The 18,821-nt window shown below is 48.1% G+C and overlaps 1 protein-coding gene across 1 annotated transcript; it reads left to right on the plus strand.

The window, feature by feature from the left end:
• Nucleotides 1-5: 5 nt before the first annotated feature.
• LOC112613255 (putative killer cell immunoglobulin-like receptor-like protein KIR3DX1) lies at nt 6-10,191 on the plus strand. The gene is made up of 9 exons (XM_025368600.1): nt 6-39; nt 250-285; nt 939-1,217; nt 2,759-3,064; nt 4,329-4,628; nt 5,487-5,537; nt 9,290-9,415; nt 9,840-9,892; nt 10,000-10,191. Exons 1-9 carry the CDS (start codon nt 6-8, stop codon nt 10,189-10,191), a joined length of 1,377 nt encoding a protein of 458 aa, XP_025224385.1.
• The last annotated feature ends 8,630 nt before the right edge of the window (nt 10,192-18,821 follow it).

Consider the following 18,821-nt stretch of genomic DNA (forward strand, 5'->3'; position numbering starts at 1 on the left):
GTACCATGGCCCCCAAACTCATCACCCTCCTGTGTCTGGGTAAGTCCTGGAAGGGAAAAGCAGACAGGGTTGGGATAGAAAATGCTCTCTTGAAGACCTGGCCTCTCCACAACCTGGGGCTGCGGGTGGGAAGCAGGTTCATCCACCCTCTGAATCCAGGCTGAGCTGACAAACCCAGTCACAAGGAGGGCAGGATTCATGTGAAGACAAGCTATCTCTCTCTCTCTCTTTTTTTTTTTTTTTGCCCAGGATTCTGTCTGAACCAGAAGATCTGCACACATGTGGGTGAGTCCTATCTCAGTCCTAGGATGCTGTGTTGGCCAAACACAAATGATTCTCCAGGCAGGGAGGGAGGACACGAAGTCAGGATGATGCAGATGACATGGGGGGGGGGCTTTGCATTGAGCACTGGGATCACAGGAAGGGGGTCCTCTGGAGACCCCAATTTCCATTTTGTTCTAGAAACCCTCCAAGGGCAGCCCCTCGGGCTCATCCAATCTTCTGAAGGAACCTGTGATGCTCAGAATCCGGCGTGTCTAGGGGTGGGTGGAGTACTCTCTGTCGGGAGGCGGGGGACCCATGCCGGGCACTTGTCTTGGGAATTGTTAAATGAGTTGATATGTTTTCTGTATTGCTTGAATCTGGTAGATTTCCTCCTTCTCCTCCATGCACAGATTTCTTGTTGTAGATAAGAACTAGGAGCAACTTGGCTCAATATTGTATCATCATGCTTAGTAGAATGCTGTTCTGGGGAAACCTTCCATGTCCACTCTGGGGTGGGCTGTGTCCCTGGCTCACTACCAGGTATCCCAGGGCATCAGGGGACCCCATGTTATGCGGCAAACCAGAACAATGTGAAGAAGGAAAAGCCCGCAAGGACAGTGGGAGACGGGGGGTTCCACATTTCCCTCTCTAGGTTGTGCCTCCTCCTCTTCCAGGTGCTCAGGACGAATTCTCCCTGTCAGCCTGGCCGAGCCCTCGGGTTCCCCTAGGAGGACGTGTGACTCTCTCCTGTCATTCCCGTCTTCAGTTTGTCATGTTCACAATATTCCAAACCACTGGGAGCCTAGTCCGTGAGTCGTACACTGGCCTTTCCAACCACGTCACCATCAACCCTGTGACCCCAGGACACGCAGGGACCTACAGATGTGCTGGAATTTACAAGCACACCTCAAAACAGTCAACTGGGAGCAAATCCCTGAAGATCATCGTCACAGGTAGGAGAAGTCCAGCCCACCCCACATCCACCTGGTGTCCAGATGGTCCTTCCCAGAGTCCACACCCAGTGAAGCCAGAGAGTCATTGTGGGATTGCTGGTCATGCACTAACTGTGGACACAGAAGCCGTCCTAAGAATTTAAAGAGAGGGCATTTCCTGTGAGGAATTAGGTACCCAGGTGGAGGAGGAGGAGGAAGGAAGCCGAGCAGTGGGAGAATCTGCCTGGGGAGTAGCAGACGCAGGGTGCTGGTATCAACTCCAGCAGGATGGGTCCAGGGAGGAGCCATGTTGCCTGACCCCAGCACCAGTGTTTCCCTCAGGGAAGTCATTACCCTGCCTTGAAGGAGCCAGAGGCTTGGGGAAGTGACACTTCCCTTGGGAGATGAGTCCAGTGACTCAGTGGGACGTGGATTGGGAAATGCACCCATTCCTCTTGTCCTCCTTCCCAGTCTCCTGACACTCATCCCTTCTCTCTCATGGATGTGCAGTGTCTACAGGGAGTTAGAGACTCATCCTGTGGAGTCGCCCCTGCTCATCCTGTAAAGCAGGGAAGGGAGGGTGTGGAGTTGTTCAGATTTTACATATGTATGTAAATATACACAAAGAGAGAGAGAGAGAGTAGAGTTTTCCGGAAGAGAAAGATAGAGATCTGTGTCTTGAACCATGAGTCAAGGAAGGATTTTAGAGAAGACATCAAGAATGAGGATTGGCACGGTCCGTTCTGTGTTAATAATGCAACATCATTTTTTGTTGTTGTTAACTTCTTGAAGCATGGGAGAAAAATTGAAGAACTTGAAAATAGTTCTCCACTTGCAAGTCATTAATTTGCAACTTTGAAAATAACAGAGCAAACGTTTCAGTTTTACTGTATAACCACTTTACAACATTGACAATGCGTGTATTTTAATTTGGCGGTCCCACATTCGAGGAGCTCAGAAGCAACAGAGCAGAGATTGGGTTTTTCCACCAAGAAAGCAGGGAAAGCAAGTCGGTGTGAGGTAGGGAGATCCAGGCTCCTGGAGGATCTGAATGGAGACTGGAACGGTGAAGGGCTGCCCAGCAAAGGAGTTTACCATGTCCTTCTGCCCAAATAGGGAAAAGGAGTCACTGCCACCCTCCCCAATAAGTAGTCATGTATAACCTCTTGGATTTTGGGGCAAAACCGGTTGTTTCCTTCAGTGTGAGCCTGTGAGGTTCCTTCTGATCCTCCAGAGATTCTTGTATTTTTCAATATGCAGAATTGAAAAATAGCCTCACAACCTCACAGTCCCATGCCAGGAAACCTAAGTCCAGCACTGTGTTTTCTGAAGGTTCTCAAAGCACAGAGTAATTCCCATTTTCCAGGAGAGCCACACATCTCCTATGGCTTCAAGCCGGACAGTGGGGATCTGCGCAGAGAGAACACGCACACACAATGCACACACACCAACAGGAAGGATGCAGACAGGCTTTGGGGGTGATGAGGGAGAGCTTCACCCTGAGGTCTCAGGCGAGGGGTGAGAAAGGAGACTCATGTGAACTCCTCCGTCTTTGCTCTCAGGCTTGTTCACCAAACCCTCCATCTCAGCGCACCCAAGCTCCCTGGTGCACGCAGGAGCCAGGGTGAGCCTGCGCTGTCGCTCACCACTGGCCTTTGATGAATTTGTCTTATACAAAGAGGAGCACACGCAGCACTCTCAGCAGCTTGATGAGGGGATGGAGGCTGGGAGCCACTACGTCCAGGCTGTCTTTTCCATGGGTCCTATAACGCCTGCCCATGCAGGAACCTACAGATGCTGTGGTTCTTTCAATCACTCCCCCTATGAGTGGTCGACTCCCAGTGACCCCCTGGACATTGTGATCACAGGTGAGTGTGGCTGGACCCTCCGTGATCCGTTGGGGCCCTGGGAGCTTCATGTAATGTGGTTGTTTATCAAACCTCAGTAGAGGAAGAGAAATAAAAGAACAGAGGGACTGTGAGGAAGCGCTCAGCAAAGGGGTTTAATATGTTTCCACGCTCCCCAACAAGTAATCACGTCTAACTCCTTGGGCTTGGGAGTACAGCCAGTCGCTCCCTGCAGGAGCCTGTGAGGTTCCTTCTGATCCTCCTGAGATTCTTATATTTTTCAACACACAATTGAAAAATAGTGAGACTCATAACCCCATAGCCCCGTGTCGGGGAACCCAAGGCCAGCACTGTGTTTTCTGAAGGTTCTCAAAGCGCAGAGTAATTTCCATTTTCCAGGAGAAACCTACATCTCATATGGCTTCTAGGGGCGGTAAGCCACAGGGACACAGTCACAGGGACTACCTCTGGCCTCACCTCCCCCTGGGTTTGTCCTGACCTATTTCTTCATACAGGAGGTGGCGGAGGGTGTGGAGCTGCCCTGTCTACCACCCTACACCCTGACAGCCCCGTCATGCTCAGTTTCTTTTTTCCTGTGTGTATTTTTCACTGTCTCATTTTATCCAGAATACCTAATACCCCCGTGTCCCCAGCGGGACGCCCCTCAGGTGTGGCTCTGTCATCTAGTGGGCACCAGAGCGTGCAGCAGGCATGGACTCCTCACCTGTGACGCAAAGGTGCAGTGGATCACTGGGGGCTGACCACACATAGGGAGAGTGGAGAATCAATGGAGAACCAATGAAATGCAGGGGAAGTAAAAAGACACAGACATAGGCTGACTCAGGACCCTACAGAGGAACATGAGATTGACAGAGGCAACAGCTGACATTCGGAATCTGCTGCCAAGATAAGAACAACGAGGCCGGGTGTGGCGGCTCACGCCTATAATCCCAGCACTTTGGGAGGCTGAGGTGGGTGGATCACAAGGTCAGGAGTTCAAGACCAGCCTGACCAACATGGTGAAACCCCGTCTCTACTAAAAATACAAAAATTAGCCAGGTGTGGTGGTGCGTGCCTGTAATCCCAGCCGCTCAGGAGGCTGAGGCAGGAGAATCACTTGAACCCAGGATGCTGAGGTTGCAGTGAGCTGAGATCACGCCACTGCACTCTAGCCTGGGATACAAGAGTGAAACGCTGTCTCAGAAAGAAAGAAAAAAGAGGGAGAGAGATTACTTTGTTCATGCACTCAGGAGTGTGTTCTAAAACCCACCTCTTTTTCTCCTAGGAAAATACAAAAAGCCTTCTCTCTCCACCCAGGTGGACCCCATGATGAGGTTGGGAGAGAAGCTGAACTTCTTCTGCAGCTCTGAAATCTCATTTGACCGGTACCACTTGTTCAGAGACGGGGTTGCTCATGGACAGTGGCTCAGTGGAGGGCAGAGGCACAGTGGAGCATCCCAGGCCCACTTTTCTGTGGGCCCCGCAACGCCAGTCCCCGGCGGGACCTATAGATGCTATGATTCTTTCAATGACTCTCCCTATGAGTGGTCAGCTCCCAGTGACCCACTGCACCTTTGCGTCACAGGTGAGGAGTCCATGCCGGCTGCACGCTCTGGTGCCCACTAGATCACAGAGCCACACCTGAGGGGCGTCCCGCTGGGGACACGGGGGTATTAGGTATTCCGGATAAAATGAGACAGTGAAAAATATAGGAAAAAAGAAGGAAAAAATGCAGGAAAAAAAAACGGATAAAAAATACAGGAAAAAAAAAACACAGAAAAATACAGGAAAAAAAAAAAAACACAGGAAAAAAGAAGCTGAGCATGACGGGGCTGTCAGGGTGTAGGGTGGTAGACAGGGCAGCTTCACACCCTCCACCACCTTCTGTGTGAAGAAAGAGGTCAGGACAAACACAGGGGGAGGTGAGGCCAGATGTGGTTCATGGAGACAAGAGGTTGCCTCAGCCTCTCACCCTTTTCCATTTCTCCAAAGCCCCTCCTGACCCCTCACCTCAGGGAGATTTCCCTGCCGGGGAACGTGGATATTTATCATCCTGATGGGAGACAATGTCTGTTGACACCACCAAGCATCTCCTTATCACCTTCCCATCTCAGGGAAGGAATTACCCCCCAGAGATTCCAAGGAAGAGACCCCAGGACCCCCATTAGTCTTTAGGTGGATGACAGAGTAGGGGGTGTGCAGGGACCAACCCTCCAAAGAAAATGGTTCTACTGCTCGAGAGGCCGAGGCAGGAGAATGGCTTGAACCCAGGAGGCGGAGGGTGCAGTGAGACAAGATGGCACCACTGCACTCCAGCCTGGGCGACACAGCGAGAGTCTGTCTCAAAAAGAAAAGAAAAAGAAAAAGAAAATGATCCTACTTTAATGGGGCAATCAATGACTCTTGCTCACCCCTTCTCTGCCTTTTTTTTTTTTTCCCCTAGAAAACACTAAGAGTACTCCTCTGTCATTCGTGGAATCCACCCCTGAATCTGGTAAGCAAATGACTTTTCTAGTGTCTGAGTCCCTGCAGAGACAGAAGGCCCCTGTGTGAATGAAAGCTGTGCTGCCTCCCAGCTCCATGACCCTGGGCTAGGCAGCCCCTCCCAGGTCCCCAGATTCCCCATCCACATCTGAGACTGTGGTCAGTGCGGGGATCTGTAAAGCCTTTCAGCCTCAGATGCTTTGGGACTGAGGCCTCGTCCACAGGGGAGGAAGAGGTTAGAGTGGCCTGACGCCTGCTGAAAAGCAATGCTTCTCATTCTGCCAGGGAGGTCGGTGTACGTGAAAATGCTGGAAGACGGGAAGGATTTAAAAAACCATATTAAATATTTATTGTCTATCTTTTTGTTGTTGTTGTTGTTTGAGATGGAGTCTTGCTTTGTCGCCCAGGCTGGAATGCGGTGGCTCAATCTCAGCTCACTGCAACCTCTGCCTCCCAGGTTCAAGCAATTCTCCTGCCTCAACCTCCCAAGTAGCTGGGATTACAGGTGCCCGCCACCACACCTGGCTACTTTCTGTATTTTTGGTAGAGTCAGGGTTTTGCCATGTTGCCCAGGCTGGTCTCGAACTCCTGACCTCAAGTGATCCGTCTGCCTTGGCCTCTCAAGGTGCTAGGATTACAGGCATGAACCACCACGCCCAGCCTTATTGTCCATCTTCTAATGTCCTACGATCTGAATATTCAACAGATCCTGTGTTCAGGTTATCATACTCCAGTGATGTGTGGCAGCAAGGAGAAAAATTATAATGAATAGACGTGTGAACTGATTTATTCAGAGTCATTAATTTTGTATTCATTAAGATAGAGTCATGTGACAGAAAGCTTAAGTGGATCCTTTAGCTTGGGTGGAAGGGAAGACTCTATGTCACTCAAGGAAGTGACATTTAAGGTGTGATCCTGATGACAAGGACAGCCAGTGTTGGAAGGATTGATGGAAGGACATTTCCAGCAGGTAGGACAGTGGTGCCATAAACTCAACATGGCAGGGCCGGGCGCGGTGACTCACACCTGTAATCCCAGCACTTTGGGAGGCTGAGGCAGGCAGATCACAAGGTCAGGAGATGGAGACCATCCTGGTCAACATGGTAAAACCCCGTCTCTACTGAAAATACAAAAATTAGCTGGGCATGGTGGCACACACCTGTAATCCCAGCTACTCCGGAGGCTGAGGCAGGAGAATCGCTTGAACCCGGGAGGCGGAGCTTTCAGTGAGCCAAGATCATGCTGCTGCACTCCAGCCTGGGTGACAGAACGAGACTCCATCTCAAAAAAAAAAAAAAAAAAAAAAAAATTCAACATGGCAACGGCTTGTGTGTGTTCACAGCACCAGTGAGGCTGACATGCTGGGGGACGGGGGGTGGAGCTGAAAGAGGTGGACAGGTGCCAACTTATGTGAAGGTTTCTCGTTTTTAAAATGTTTAATGTTTGTGGGTACATAGTAGCTGCGTGTATTTATCAGGTGCATGAGATGTTTTTATACAGGCATAAAATGTGAAATACACACATCGTAGAGGAGAAGGCATCCAGCCCCTCAAGCATTTCTCCTTTAAGTTACAAACAACTTAGTTATGCTTTTTTTTTTTTTTTAAAGACGGAATCTTGCTCTGTTACCCAGGCTGGAGTGCGGTGGCACGATCTCGGCTCACTGCAACCTCTGCCTCCTGGGTTCAAGTGATTCTCCTGCCTCAGCCTCCTGAGTAGTTGGGATTAACAGGCGTGCACCACCACGCCTGGCTAATTTTTTGTATTTTAGTAGAGACAGGATTTCAACATGTTGTCCAGGCTGGTCTCAAACTCCTAAGGTCAGGTGATCTGCCCGCCTTGGCTTCCCAAAGTGTTAGGAATATAGGTATGAGCCACCATGCCTGGCTCCAATTACGCTTCTTATTTTAAAATGCGCAGTAAAGTTCTTATTGACTAGAGTCAGCCTGTTGTGTGCTACCATGTGAGGGTTTCTAAGCAACAGTAAGGACTTTGGATTTTATTCCAACAAAGAGGCGAAGACAAAGGTTTTTTTTGTTTTTTTTTCCGGAGTCTCACTCTGTCTGTAGGCTGGAGTGCACTGGTGCCATCTCAGCTCACTGCAACCTCTGCCTCCTGGGTTCAAGTGATTCTCGTGCCTCAGGCTCCTGAGTAGCTGAGATTACAGGCACCCACCACCACGTCCGGCTAATTATTGTATTTTTAGTAGAGACAGGGTTTCACCATGTTGACCAGGATGGTCTCGATCTCTTGACCTTGTGATCCATCTGCCTTGGCCTCCCAAAGTGCTAGGATTACAGGTGTGAGCCACTGTACACGGCCTTTTTTTTTTTTTTTTTTTTTTTTTTTTTTTTTTTTTTTTTTTTTTTTGAGACAGAGTCTTACTTTGTTGCCCAGGCTGGAGTGCAATGGTGTGATCTCAGCTCACTGCAACCTCCGCCTCGCAGGTTCAGGTGATTCTCCTGCCTTAGCCTCCCGAGTAGCTGGGACTACAGGCGCCTGCCACCATGCCCAGCTAATTTTTTTATTTTTAGTAGAGACAGGTTTCACTATGTTGGTCAGGCTGGTCTCGAACTCCTGAACTCTAGTGATCAGCCTGCCTCCACCTCCCAAAGTGCTGGGATTACAGGCATGAGCCACAGCGCCTGGCCAAAGCATCCAAGTTCTTGGATAGAATATTGGGCCAATGATGCCTCTCTCCTTATGGAAAAAAAAAAAAAAAAAAAGTAGGAAAGAGAAGAAAGAAAAGCTTCCCAAGTTGAATGTCTAGAAGTAACAGAGCCATCAATTGAGCCCAAGAGTGTGGCTGGCTACAGTCCTTTCTCTTTCAAGGACTATATCATGGATGAGAGAGTGAGGATGAGACACGTGGGAAGTCCTCTCACCCCTCAGCATGGGTCCTGGTATGGAGGATGTGCTCCTATGTGACATACGCTGTGCTCACTCCCCCTTTTCTCTCCCAAATCCTCCACCCACCCGCTCTTACACATTACTCAGAAAAGCACCAACATTCTTTGGAACAAGTTCAATTCTCAGAAACCGGCATGAGAGTCATCCTCTGGCCACCCCTCTCTCCATTCTCAGAAAGTCCATCTGTCCTGGGCCGAGGAGGGATGGGGGAAACGGGGTTCAGCTATGGTACATGCAGAGGGTTTCCTTTGTCATGCAAAAGCAAATTGTCTTGTCTCATGAGGAAGTGGGAGGGGAGGCACACTGGAGCCTTGTAGGCCTGGGTTCAGACCTCCAGGTCTCTCCTTTTTTTTTTTTTTTTTTTTTTTTTAGATGGAGTCTTGCTCTGTCACCCAGCCTGGAGTGCAGTGGTGCAATCTTGGCTCACTGCAACCTCCGCCTCCTGGGTTCAAGCAATTCTCCTGCCTCAGCCTTCCGAGTAGCTGGGATCACAGGCGTGCACCACCATGCCCGGCTAATTTTTGTATTTTTAGTAGAGACGGGGTTTTGCCGTGTTGGTCAGGCTGGTCTCGAACTCCTGACCTCAGGTGATCCACCCTTCTTGGCCCTCCCAGAGTGCTGGGATTACAGGTGTGAACCACCACACCCAGCCTCCGCATCTCTCTTACCGGCCCTTTGATTTGGACATGTGTCTTCACTTCTCTTGGAATTTTTTGTAAGTGATGGAAAATGGAGAAAGTAACTGTTCGGGTTTAGGGATCTTGGAAGAGCTTCAGATAAAGCACGTCGTGCGTTCAGTATATATTGGCACAAAACAGTCAATCAGAGGGTTTATCATTTGCTTCTTGACAGACGCACATCTTCCTCAAGGACAGTCCAGCAACAACCTGAATATCTTCATTGGACTCTCAGTAGCCGTCATCTCCATTGGCGTGTGCCTCTCTGCTTTTATCGGTTTCAGGTGTTACATAAAATATTGTAAGTCTCAGGGAGGGGAGGACCGTATCATGTGAGCCTCGTGGGGATAGGACCGGGGCACAGAGAGGGCTGTTCACCTCCTGTGGGTTGATCTGTGTTTCCATTGAGGTTCTTGAGGGAGAAACCCTTCTGCTTCCCTTCACTGACCAATCACCGCAACCCCTCCCCTACCTCCACCTCACCTCTAGGGAGGCCACTGACCTGCAGGAGATGGTCCATGAGAGAGGCAGAAGGATGGGGGCCATCGATGGGAGTGGTCCTGGGGCAGTCAAGATTGCCCCAGGGTTGCTGATGGGTGGTTCTCTGAATTTAGTGGGGGAGGCTGCATCATGCTGCAGCCTCAGGCACGCCCTCATCTTGTTTTGGCCTTGGTATTGCCACCTCTGATGTGAAGATCTGGAAGACTTCCTTTTTCACCCCACAGACACCACCATGGCAAACACAGAGCCCACGGAAGGCCACCGGATGGATGAAGAGGTGAGTTCTTCCAGTCCAAACCATCATCACAACTTCATCCCCTCACATTCCCAGTTCCCTGCCTTCAGTTACTAAATGTGCTCCTCTTTTCACCTTCATCCTCTCAGGGCCCTGTAGCGGAAGAGACACAGGAGGTGATGTATGCCCAGTTAAACCACCAGGCCCTCTCACAGACAGGATTCACTCCTGCCTCGCAGTGTCCCAAGTACCTCTCGGAGGATCCCAGTATCTACTTCACCGTCCACCAAGCCCAGGCTGAGGCCAGAGCTGCCCCCAGTCTTTGCCACAGAGGTCATTAATACGCAAGGACCTGGATCTATTCCCAGGAGGATTGTTCTCCACGGACATTCTTCTTCCCTCTGGTACCATCTTGACACCTCCAAGCTGGCAACAGCAGTGTCTGAATGCTTGTGGGATTATCTTAACATTCCAGCACAGCTGAGCAGACAACCAGCCATTCTACGATCCTATTTTGATCTTCCAGCCATTTAAGGTGGTTTGACTATACCCACACACTCATCCTGGATATCTCATTAATATCATCTGACTTCTTCTGAAATTCTACAGACCTGCTTCTGGAAAGCTGACGTATACACTCAGCCAGTTTAATCTCTAAATTCCTCAATAAGTTTTTTTTTTTTTTTAATTTTTAAAAAGGTTCTGGGGTCCCTGTGCGGGAGGTGCAGGTTTGTTTCATAGGTAAACGTGTGCCATAGTGGTTTGCTGCATCTATCAATCCCTCACCTAGCTACTAAGCCCAGCAGGCATTAGCTCTTTTCCCTAATGCTCTCTGTACCCCCTGCCCTCCTCTGACAGGCCCCAGTGAGTGTGTTCCCCTCCCTGTGTCCATGTGTTCTCATTGTTCAGCTCCCACTTACAAGCGAAAACATGCGGTGTCTGGTTTTCTGTTCCTGCATTAGTTTGCTGCAGATAATGTCTTCCAGCTTCATCCATGCCTCTGCAAATGATATGATCTCACTCCTTTTAATGACTGCGTAGTATTCCATGGGGTATGTGTACCACCTTTTCTTTATCTTATCTATCATTGATGGGCATTTGGGTTGGTTCCATATCTTTGCGATTACTCAATAACATGTTGCAGAGATGAAGTGTATTCAGTATCTGAGTCATCTAATATGGTGAAGTTTTTGAATACTTCAAATTCTCAACAAGCATTGGACGTGTTTAAATTTGACAATACTTGAAGTTTTTGAATACTTCAAATTCTTGACAAGCATTGGACGTGTTTAAATTTGAGATAACCAAAAAATTAACAGTTCTCTCAAAACTCCCATGTTGTACACTTATTTTTTTATTTTACTTTGAGTTCTGGGATACATGTGCAGAACGTGCAGGTTTGCTACATAGGTATACTAGCCAAATATGGCTTTTTAACTTAGAATAGATCAAATTCCATGAAGTTTAAAATTCAGTTCCTCAGCCACATGGCCACCGTTTGAGTTCTCAGAGCCACGTGTGGCTGCTGGCTGTCAGAGAGAAGAGCATGAATACACATGTTCTCCTTGTCAGAGGAAGTTCTAGCTGTTCTAGATTATAGCTGTTCTAGATTATAGCTGTTCTAGATTACAGGCGCAAATTTGAAGATGCAGAGGCTGTTTTCTCATGCAGTGCAGGCTCCTGCAAGAGACCTAATGTAACAAAACGATAATATTTAACATCAGTGGGGAGATGTCTTTATCTCACGGAAGGCGGGGAACACGCAGAATTCTCTTGTGGAGGGTCTTATCACCTCTTATCCTCATGCAAATTTCTGCCACAGAGATTTTCTCCCAAACTCTGAGAAGGTCACCTCTGTCGGGCCTCTGAGCCCAAGCGAAGCCATCATATCCCCTGTGACCTGCACGTGTACATCCAGATGGCCTGAAGCAACTGAAGAGCCACAAAAGATGTGAAAATAGCCTTAACTGACGACGGTCTACCATTGTGATTTGTTCCTGCCCCACCTAACTGATAGGATACATCCTGCCCCACTCTTAGGAAGGTACTTTGTAATATTCTCCCGGTCCTTGAGAAGTTACTTCGTATACCCATCTCAAACCTGTAAGAACTAATGATAATCCCACCCCACTTTGCTGACTCTCTTTTCGGACTCAGCCCGCCTGCATCCAGGTGAACTAAACAACCCTGTTGCTCACACAGAGCCTGCTGGTGGTCTCTTCACACGGATGCTCATGCCAGCCTCCTATGTGCACCTTTTCTTGTCCCCTGATTTCACATGGAGAGAAAGTCCACATCTCTTCTCTGCACAGAACACGCTCTGGAAGCTGCTTTCTGATGACCTCGGAGCCTTTATTCTGTTTCTTTCTACTTGAAGTGGCACCTACCCGGAGCAATTCGCAAACTGCTGCCTGCAACAAGCTGTCGGTAGCTCGTGGAATTGTCACGTGCTGTTTCTTCACCTGGTAATTCGCTCCATTTCTTGAGCATCTCAATGCAGACATCCACCTTCATACACACGTCTTTATCGCACAGGCGAAGTGAGGAGGTCGATAGATTCACGGTGTCTGTGACCCATAGGCTGAGTTTTTATTGCCTGATCGTCACTGGTCTTTCATGTGTGGACTGTGAGGTTTTTGTTGTTGTTGTTTTGTTGGAGTTTCACCATGTTGTCCTGGTCTCAAACTCCTGAGTTCAGGTGATCCGCCCGCCTCGGCCTCCCAAAGTGTTAGGAGTACAGGTGTGAGCCACCGTGCCTGGCCCCAATTACGCTTTTTTGTTTTAAAATGTACAGTAAAGTTCTTATTGGCTAGAGTCAGCCTGTTGTGCTACCTACCATGTGAGGGCTTCTAAGCAACAGTAAAGCGTTTGGATTTAACATCAATGGTGAGATGTCTTTACCTTACAAAACGCGGGGAACAAGCCAAACACCGCACCTGGCCTGCCTGCACTTACTCTCCCGGTTTGTCCATTTTCCATGTTCCTTTATACTTGCTTTTGATTTTATGTTTACTGTATTTACTTTTAGTTTTTGAATACTTCAAATTCTTGACAAGCATTTGACAGGTTTAAATTTGAGATAACCAAAAAAATGAGTAGTTCTCTCAAAACTCCGACAAAGAGGTGAAGACAAAGGTTTTCTTTGTTTGTTTGTTTTGTTTTTTGTTTTTTTGACGGAGTCTCACTCTGTCTCCAGGCTGGAGTGCAGTGGCGTGACCTCAGCTCACTGCAACCTCCGCCTCCCAGGTTCAAGAGATTCTCTTGCCTCAGCCTCCCGAGTAGCTGGGACTACAGGTGTGTGCCACCACGCCTGGCTAATTTTTGCGTTTTTAGTAGAGATGGGGTTTCACCATGTTGGCCAGGATGGGACTGTGAGCTTTTTGAGGCAGAACTGAGTCTGATTAACCTCTGGGACTCAAGCGATCCTCCAAGGATCCTGCCCATAGGAGGTATCAGCAACTCAGGTCTGGTGAGGGATGAGGACACTCAACCCTTGCAGGGAGCAGAGCATGGAGCAAACATCAGAGATCCTCTAATGTTACCCAGAAATAGTTTCTCTGTCTCCCTGGGCCAAAGGGAAGATCATGCTTCCTCCACTGTCTGGGATATGTGGGCTAAGAGACAAATGCTGGTTAGTGGATGTGAGGGTGAATGGCAGGCACACTCCCAGCCTGGCTATTTGCATGATGGCCCTACACTTACTATTGCATATTCTACAGCTAGGTTGGTCCTGCAGCAATCTCATTTTGATAAGCAGGATAAAAGTAAAAGACCAAAACCTGTCTTCTCTCTGAGCCTCTGCACACGGGACGGTTATGCCGCAGAGTCAACTGATGCTAAAGGGAAACTATGCGAGCCAGAAATGAATTTAATTTTGCTTCCACGATGTAAACCATCCTCTCAAAAATAACAGAAAGCGAGTGATATAAACATATATATATTTTTTCGGAGTCTCTCTTGGTGGCCCAGGCTGGAGTACAGGGACATGATCTCAGCTCACTGCAACCTCCACCTCCCGGGTTCAAGTGATTCTCCTGCCTCAGCTTCCCAAGTAACTGAGATTACAGGCACCCATCACCACACCTGGCTACTCTTTGTATTTTTAGTAGAGACGAGATTTCACCATGTTGGCCAGGCTGGTCTCGAACTCCTGACCTCAGGTGATCAACCCACCTCGGCCTCACAAAGTGCTGGGATTACAGGTATGAGCCACCAAGCCCTGGTCAAAAGTGAGCATTTTTAAAAGTGATTTACAACCAATGATAAATGGGACCTGATTAGATAATTCAAGTATTCTATGTTCCTACACTTCATAGTTAGTGTGGCTTCAACATTTATCTGGTGGAAAAATGAATCAACCAACTTTCTATGCATAAGAGGGTTTTGCTCTTCATTTTCCTTTCTATCAAGAAACTTTCCGTGCCCTGAGAAATTATAAATTTCATAATTATTTGGGACGAGAATTGTTCGAACATTTTTTGTGGGGTGGGGGGATGGAGTTTCGCTCTTGTTGCCCAGGCTGGAGTGCAATGGCGCTATCTTAGTTCACTGCAACCTCCGCCTCCTGGGTTCAAGTGATTCTCCCGCCTCAGCCTCCTGAGTGTCTGGGATTACAGGTGTGTATCACCATGCCCGGCTAATTTTTGTATTTTTACTAGATAGGGGGTTTCACACTGTTGTCCAGCTGGTCTTGAACTCCTGACCTCGTGATTTGCCCGCCTCGGCCTCCCAAAGTGCTGGGATTACAGGCGTGAGCCACCGTGCCCAGCCTGTTTGCACTTACACTCCCGGTTTGTCCATTTTCCCATGTTCCTTTATACTTCCTTTTGATTTTATGTTTACTGTCTTTACTTTTAGTTTTTGAATACTTCAAATTCTTGACAAACATTTGACAGGTTTAAATTTGAGATAACCAAAAAATTAATAGTTCTCTCAAAACTCCCATGTCGTACTCCTATTTATTTATTTTACGTTAAGTTCTGGGATACATGTGCAGAATGTGCAGGTTTGTTGCATAGGTATACATGTGCCATGGTGGTTTGCTGCACACTTCAACCTGTCATGTAGGTTTTAAGCCCTGCATGCATTAGCTATTTGTCCTAATGCTCTCCCTCCCCTTTCCCCTCACCCCCTGACAGGCCCGGGTCTGTGATGTTCCCCTCCCTGTGTCCATGTGTTCTCATTGTTCACCTCCCACTTATGAGTGAGAACATGTGGTGTTTGGTTTTCTGTCCCTGTGTTAGTTTGCTGAGAATGATAACTTCCAGCTTCAATTTTAACTTTTTTTTTTTTTTTTTTTTTGAGACAGAGTCTCACTCTATTGCCAGGCTGGAGTGCAGTGGCCCAATCTCAGCTCACTGCAACCTCTGCCTCCTGGGTTCAGGCAATTCTCCTCTATCAGCCTCCTGAGTAGCTGGGATTACAGGTGCATGCCACCATGCTGGGCTAATTTTTGTATTTTTTAAGTAGAGCTGGGGTTTCACCATGTTGGCCAGGCTGGTCTTGAACTCCTGACCTTATGATCCACCCACCTCGGCCTCCCAAAGTGCTGGGATTACAGGCGTGAGCCACCGTGCCTGGCCCAGTTTCAACATTTCTTAAGGCTTAGTCACCTGCATGATACCAACCAGGCTGGTCTCAACTGTGGGGCAACTGGGGTTGTTGAACCAGGTGAACTGCAGATGCTTCCTGCAGAACCCCTGTATACTCTGTGTCTTTATACCTGTCTGTCCATCCAGGGATGGTGTGGTTGGTGTTCGTCCTCCAGTCGAGGGCACTGACAACCTTGAGGCAGCAGCACCAATCAGCTTCTGTCCCATCACGTAAGAGCCACATGTAGAGATCGCAGTGCACACACATCTCACTTGTTTCCCTGTTGCAGGAAGTCGGGGACCCCGAATGGAGGGACTGGCTGAAGCCACGGCAGAAGATTGTGAAGATTTCATGGACATTTATTAGTTCCCCAAATTAACACTTTTATAACTTCTTACGCCTGTCTTTACTGCAATCTCTGAACATAAATTGTGAAGATTTCGTGGACACTTATCACTTCCCCAATCAATACCCTTGTGATTTCCTATGCCTGTCTTTAATCTCTTAATCCCATCATTTTCTTTGTAAACTAAGGAGGATATATGTCGACTCAGGACCCTGTGATGATTGTGTTAACTGCACAAATTGTTTGTAGAGCATGTGTGTTTGAACAATATGAAATCTGGGCACCTTGAAAAAAGAACAGGATAACAGCAATGTTCAGGGGACAAGTGAGATAAGACTTTGGACTCTGACTGCTGGTGAGCTGGATGGAACAGAGCCATATTTCTCTTTTTTCAAAGGCAAATAGGAGAAATATTGCTGAATTCTTTTTCTCAGCAAGGAACATCCCTGAGAAAGAGAATGTGCCCTGAAGGTAGGTCTATGAACGGCCCCCTTGGAGGCGGCTCTCTTTTATGGTTGAAGCTGAAGGGATGAAATAGGCCCCAGTCTCCTGTAGCGCTCCCAGGCTTATTAGAACGAGGAAATTCCCACCTAATAAATTTTGATCAGACAGGTTGTCTTCTCTCAAACCCTGTCTCCTGATAAGATGTTATCAATGACAATGCGTGCCCGAAACTTCATTAGCAATTTTGATTTCACCCCGTCCTGTGGTCCTGTGATCTCACCCTGCCTCCATTTGCTTTATGTTATTTTATTACCTTGTGAAGCATGTGATCTCTGTGACCCACTCCCTCCCCTTTTGAAAATCGCTAATAAAAACTTGCTGGTTTTATGGCTCGGGGGGCGTCACAGAACCTGCCAACATGCGATGTCTCCCCCCGGACACCCAACTTTAAAATTTCTCTCTCTTGTACTCTTTCCATTTATTTCTCAGACCAGCTGAGACGCTTAGGGAAATAAAAAAGAACCCATGTTAACTACTGGGGGTGGGTTCCCCTGATATTTACCAGAACAGCCTCAGCGCCTTTCCCTGAGCAGCCCTTTGGGCATTCATCTGGCAGATGAGTCTCTGGTTTTGTTTCTAGATTGTGGACGTGCTGCATGTGAATCACTTCCGAGGACGAATGAGTCTCCTGTTCTGTTTCTGGTCACCACGCTGCTCTGTGATCCAGGGATTCTCCATCAGCGTCTCTTCTGCTGGGTCCAGTCTGGAGCGTCAGGGATTCAGAGCACGACAGGGGTGACTGTGGGCAAGGTGCACCTCTCTTCTCAGCACCTCCATTCCCAGCTACCCAGAGCCAGGTCCTAATTCTTGCTTATCCACCAACTCAGTAAATACAAGTCATGATGGTTGCTTTTATTTTATGTTGAGCTTTTTTGTGGTTTACTAGCTTGCATTATTTTTTAAAAAGAAAATGAGTTGATATCTTTAACTTTTTTTTTTTTTTTCCCGGGTTCACGCCATTCTCCTGCCTCAGCCTCCCGAGTAGCTGGGACTACAGGCGCCGCCACCTCGCCCGGCTAGTTTTTTGTATTTTTTAGTAGAGATGGGGTTTCACCGTGTTAGCCAGGATGGTCTCGATCTCCTGACCTCGTGATCCGCCCATCTCGGCCTCCCAAAGTGCTGGGATTACAGGCTTGAGCCACCGCGCCCGGCTGATATCTTTAACTTTTAAAAATATCACGACTGCATGGTATTCCATAGTGTATATGTGCCGCATTTTCTTAACCCTAGAACTTAAAGTATTATTTAAAAAAATGAAAAAAAAATCATGACGATTTTCCCATTTTTTTCCTTTCCCATTCTCTGACATAGAATATTTGAGCATCCAAACCATAATTTCCTGTGCAAGAAGGACAAAGTTCCTAATTTAAGTCCTGCTTAGATACCTGAGCTTAGTCTCAGGCCCACCACGCACTGTGAATCGCCCAGGTTACCTGACGTGCCTCTTCACAACTCTGAGTGATGCTAAGCTTCAGGGAAGTGTGTGTGCAAATCTGGGACTTCAGTCATGTTTAATCATTAGAGGCAGATTGGGAAACTTTTTTTTTTTTTTTTTTTTTTGAGACGGAGTCTCACTGTGTCTCCCAGGCTGGAGTGCAGTGGCGCGATCTCGGCTCACTGCAAGCTCCGCCTCCCGGGTTCACGCCATTCTCCCGCCTCAGCCTCCCAAGTAGCTGGGACTACAGGCGCCCGCTACCGCGCCCGGCTAGTTTTTTGTATTTTTAGTAGAGACGGGGTTTCACCATGTTAGCCAGGATAGTCTCGATCTCCTGACCTTGTGATCCACCCGCCTCGGCCTCCCAAAGTGCTGGGATTACAGGCTTGAGCCACCGCGCCCGGCCTTTTTTTTTTTTGAGATGGAGTCTTGCTCTGTTGCCCAGGCTGGAGTGCAGTGCCACGATCTCGGCTCACTGCAAGCTCCGCCTCCCGGGTTCACGCCATTCTCCTGCCTCAGCCTCCCGAGTAGCTGGGACCACAGGCGCCCGCCACCACGTCCGGCTAATTTTCTGTATTTTTAGTAGAGATGGGGTTTCACCATGTTAGCCAAGATGGTCTCGATCTCCTGATCTCGTGATCTGTCCGCCTCAGCCTCCCAAAGTGCTGGGACTACAGGCGTGAGCCACCAGATTTGGGAACATTTTGTAATGACAGTGAGTCTTCAAATACCTTGCCTACAGTGAGTTATATTTTTAGAAATTACAGTGCTCATTACACACACACACAGCTGTTCCTTCTCTGCACTCACAGGAAACCCACAGAGATCCCTTCCACAAACACCTCTGTATCTGCATTGAAGTGTAAAACCACATGAAAGTTGAGCTTGCTGTTTACTAGTTGTGCATCGGGTTGAGTTTGTGTGCGTGTGTGTGTGTGTGTGTGTGTGTCTTCTAGATATAGTCAGGTTCAACGGCATTATGCTAAATACCACTTTAATGAATAATCTTCCTCTTGGGGTTTCTCTGGGTCATTTGAATATGGAGACCCACTTCTTCAGTATCTCTCCTAAGGATAACCTTTTAACAGGTTATT

The sequence above is a fragment of the Theropithecus gelada genome, chromosome 19, assembly GCF_003255815.1.
Source record: "Theropithecus gelada isolate Dixy chromosome 19, Tgel_1.0, whole genome shotgun sequence".
Classification (NCBI taxonomy): Eukaryota; Metazoa; Chordata; class Mammalia; order Primates; family Cercopithecidae; genus Theropithecus; species Theropithecus gelada.

Coding starts and splice junctions, on each gene's coding strand:
- LOC112613255 (XM_025368600.1), top strand. CDS start 6: ATGGCCCCCAAACTCATCACCCTCCTGTGTCTGG. Junction 3,065..4,328: donor CCTGGACATTGTGATCACAG/GTGAGTGTGGCT, acceptor TTTTTCTCCTAG/GAAAATACAAAAAGCCTTCT. Junction 9,416..9,839: donor CAGGTGTTACATAAAATATT/GTAAGTCTCAGG, acceptor TTCACCCCACAG/ACACCACCATGGCAAACACA.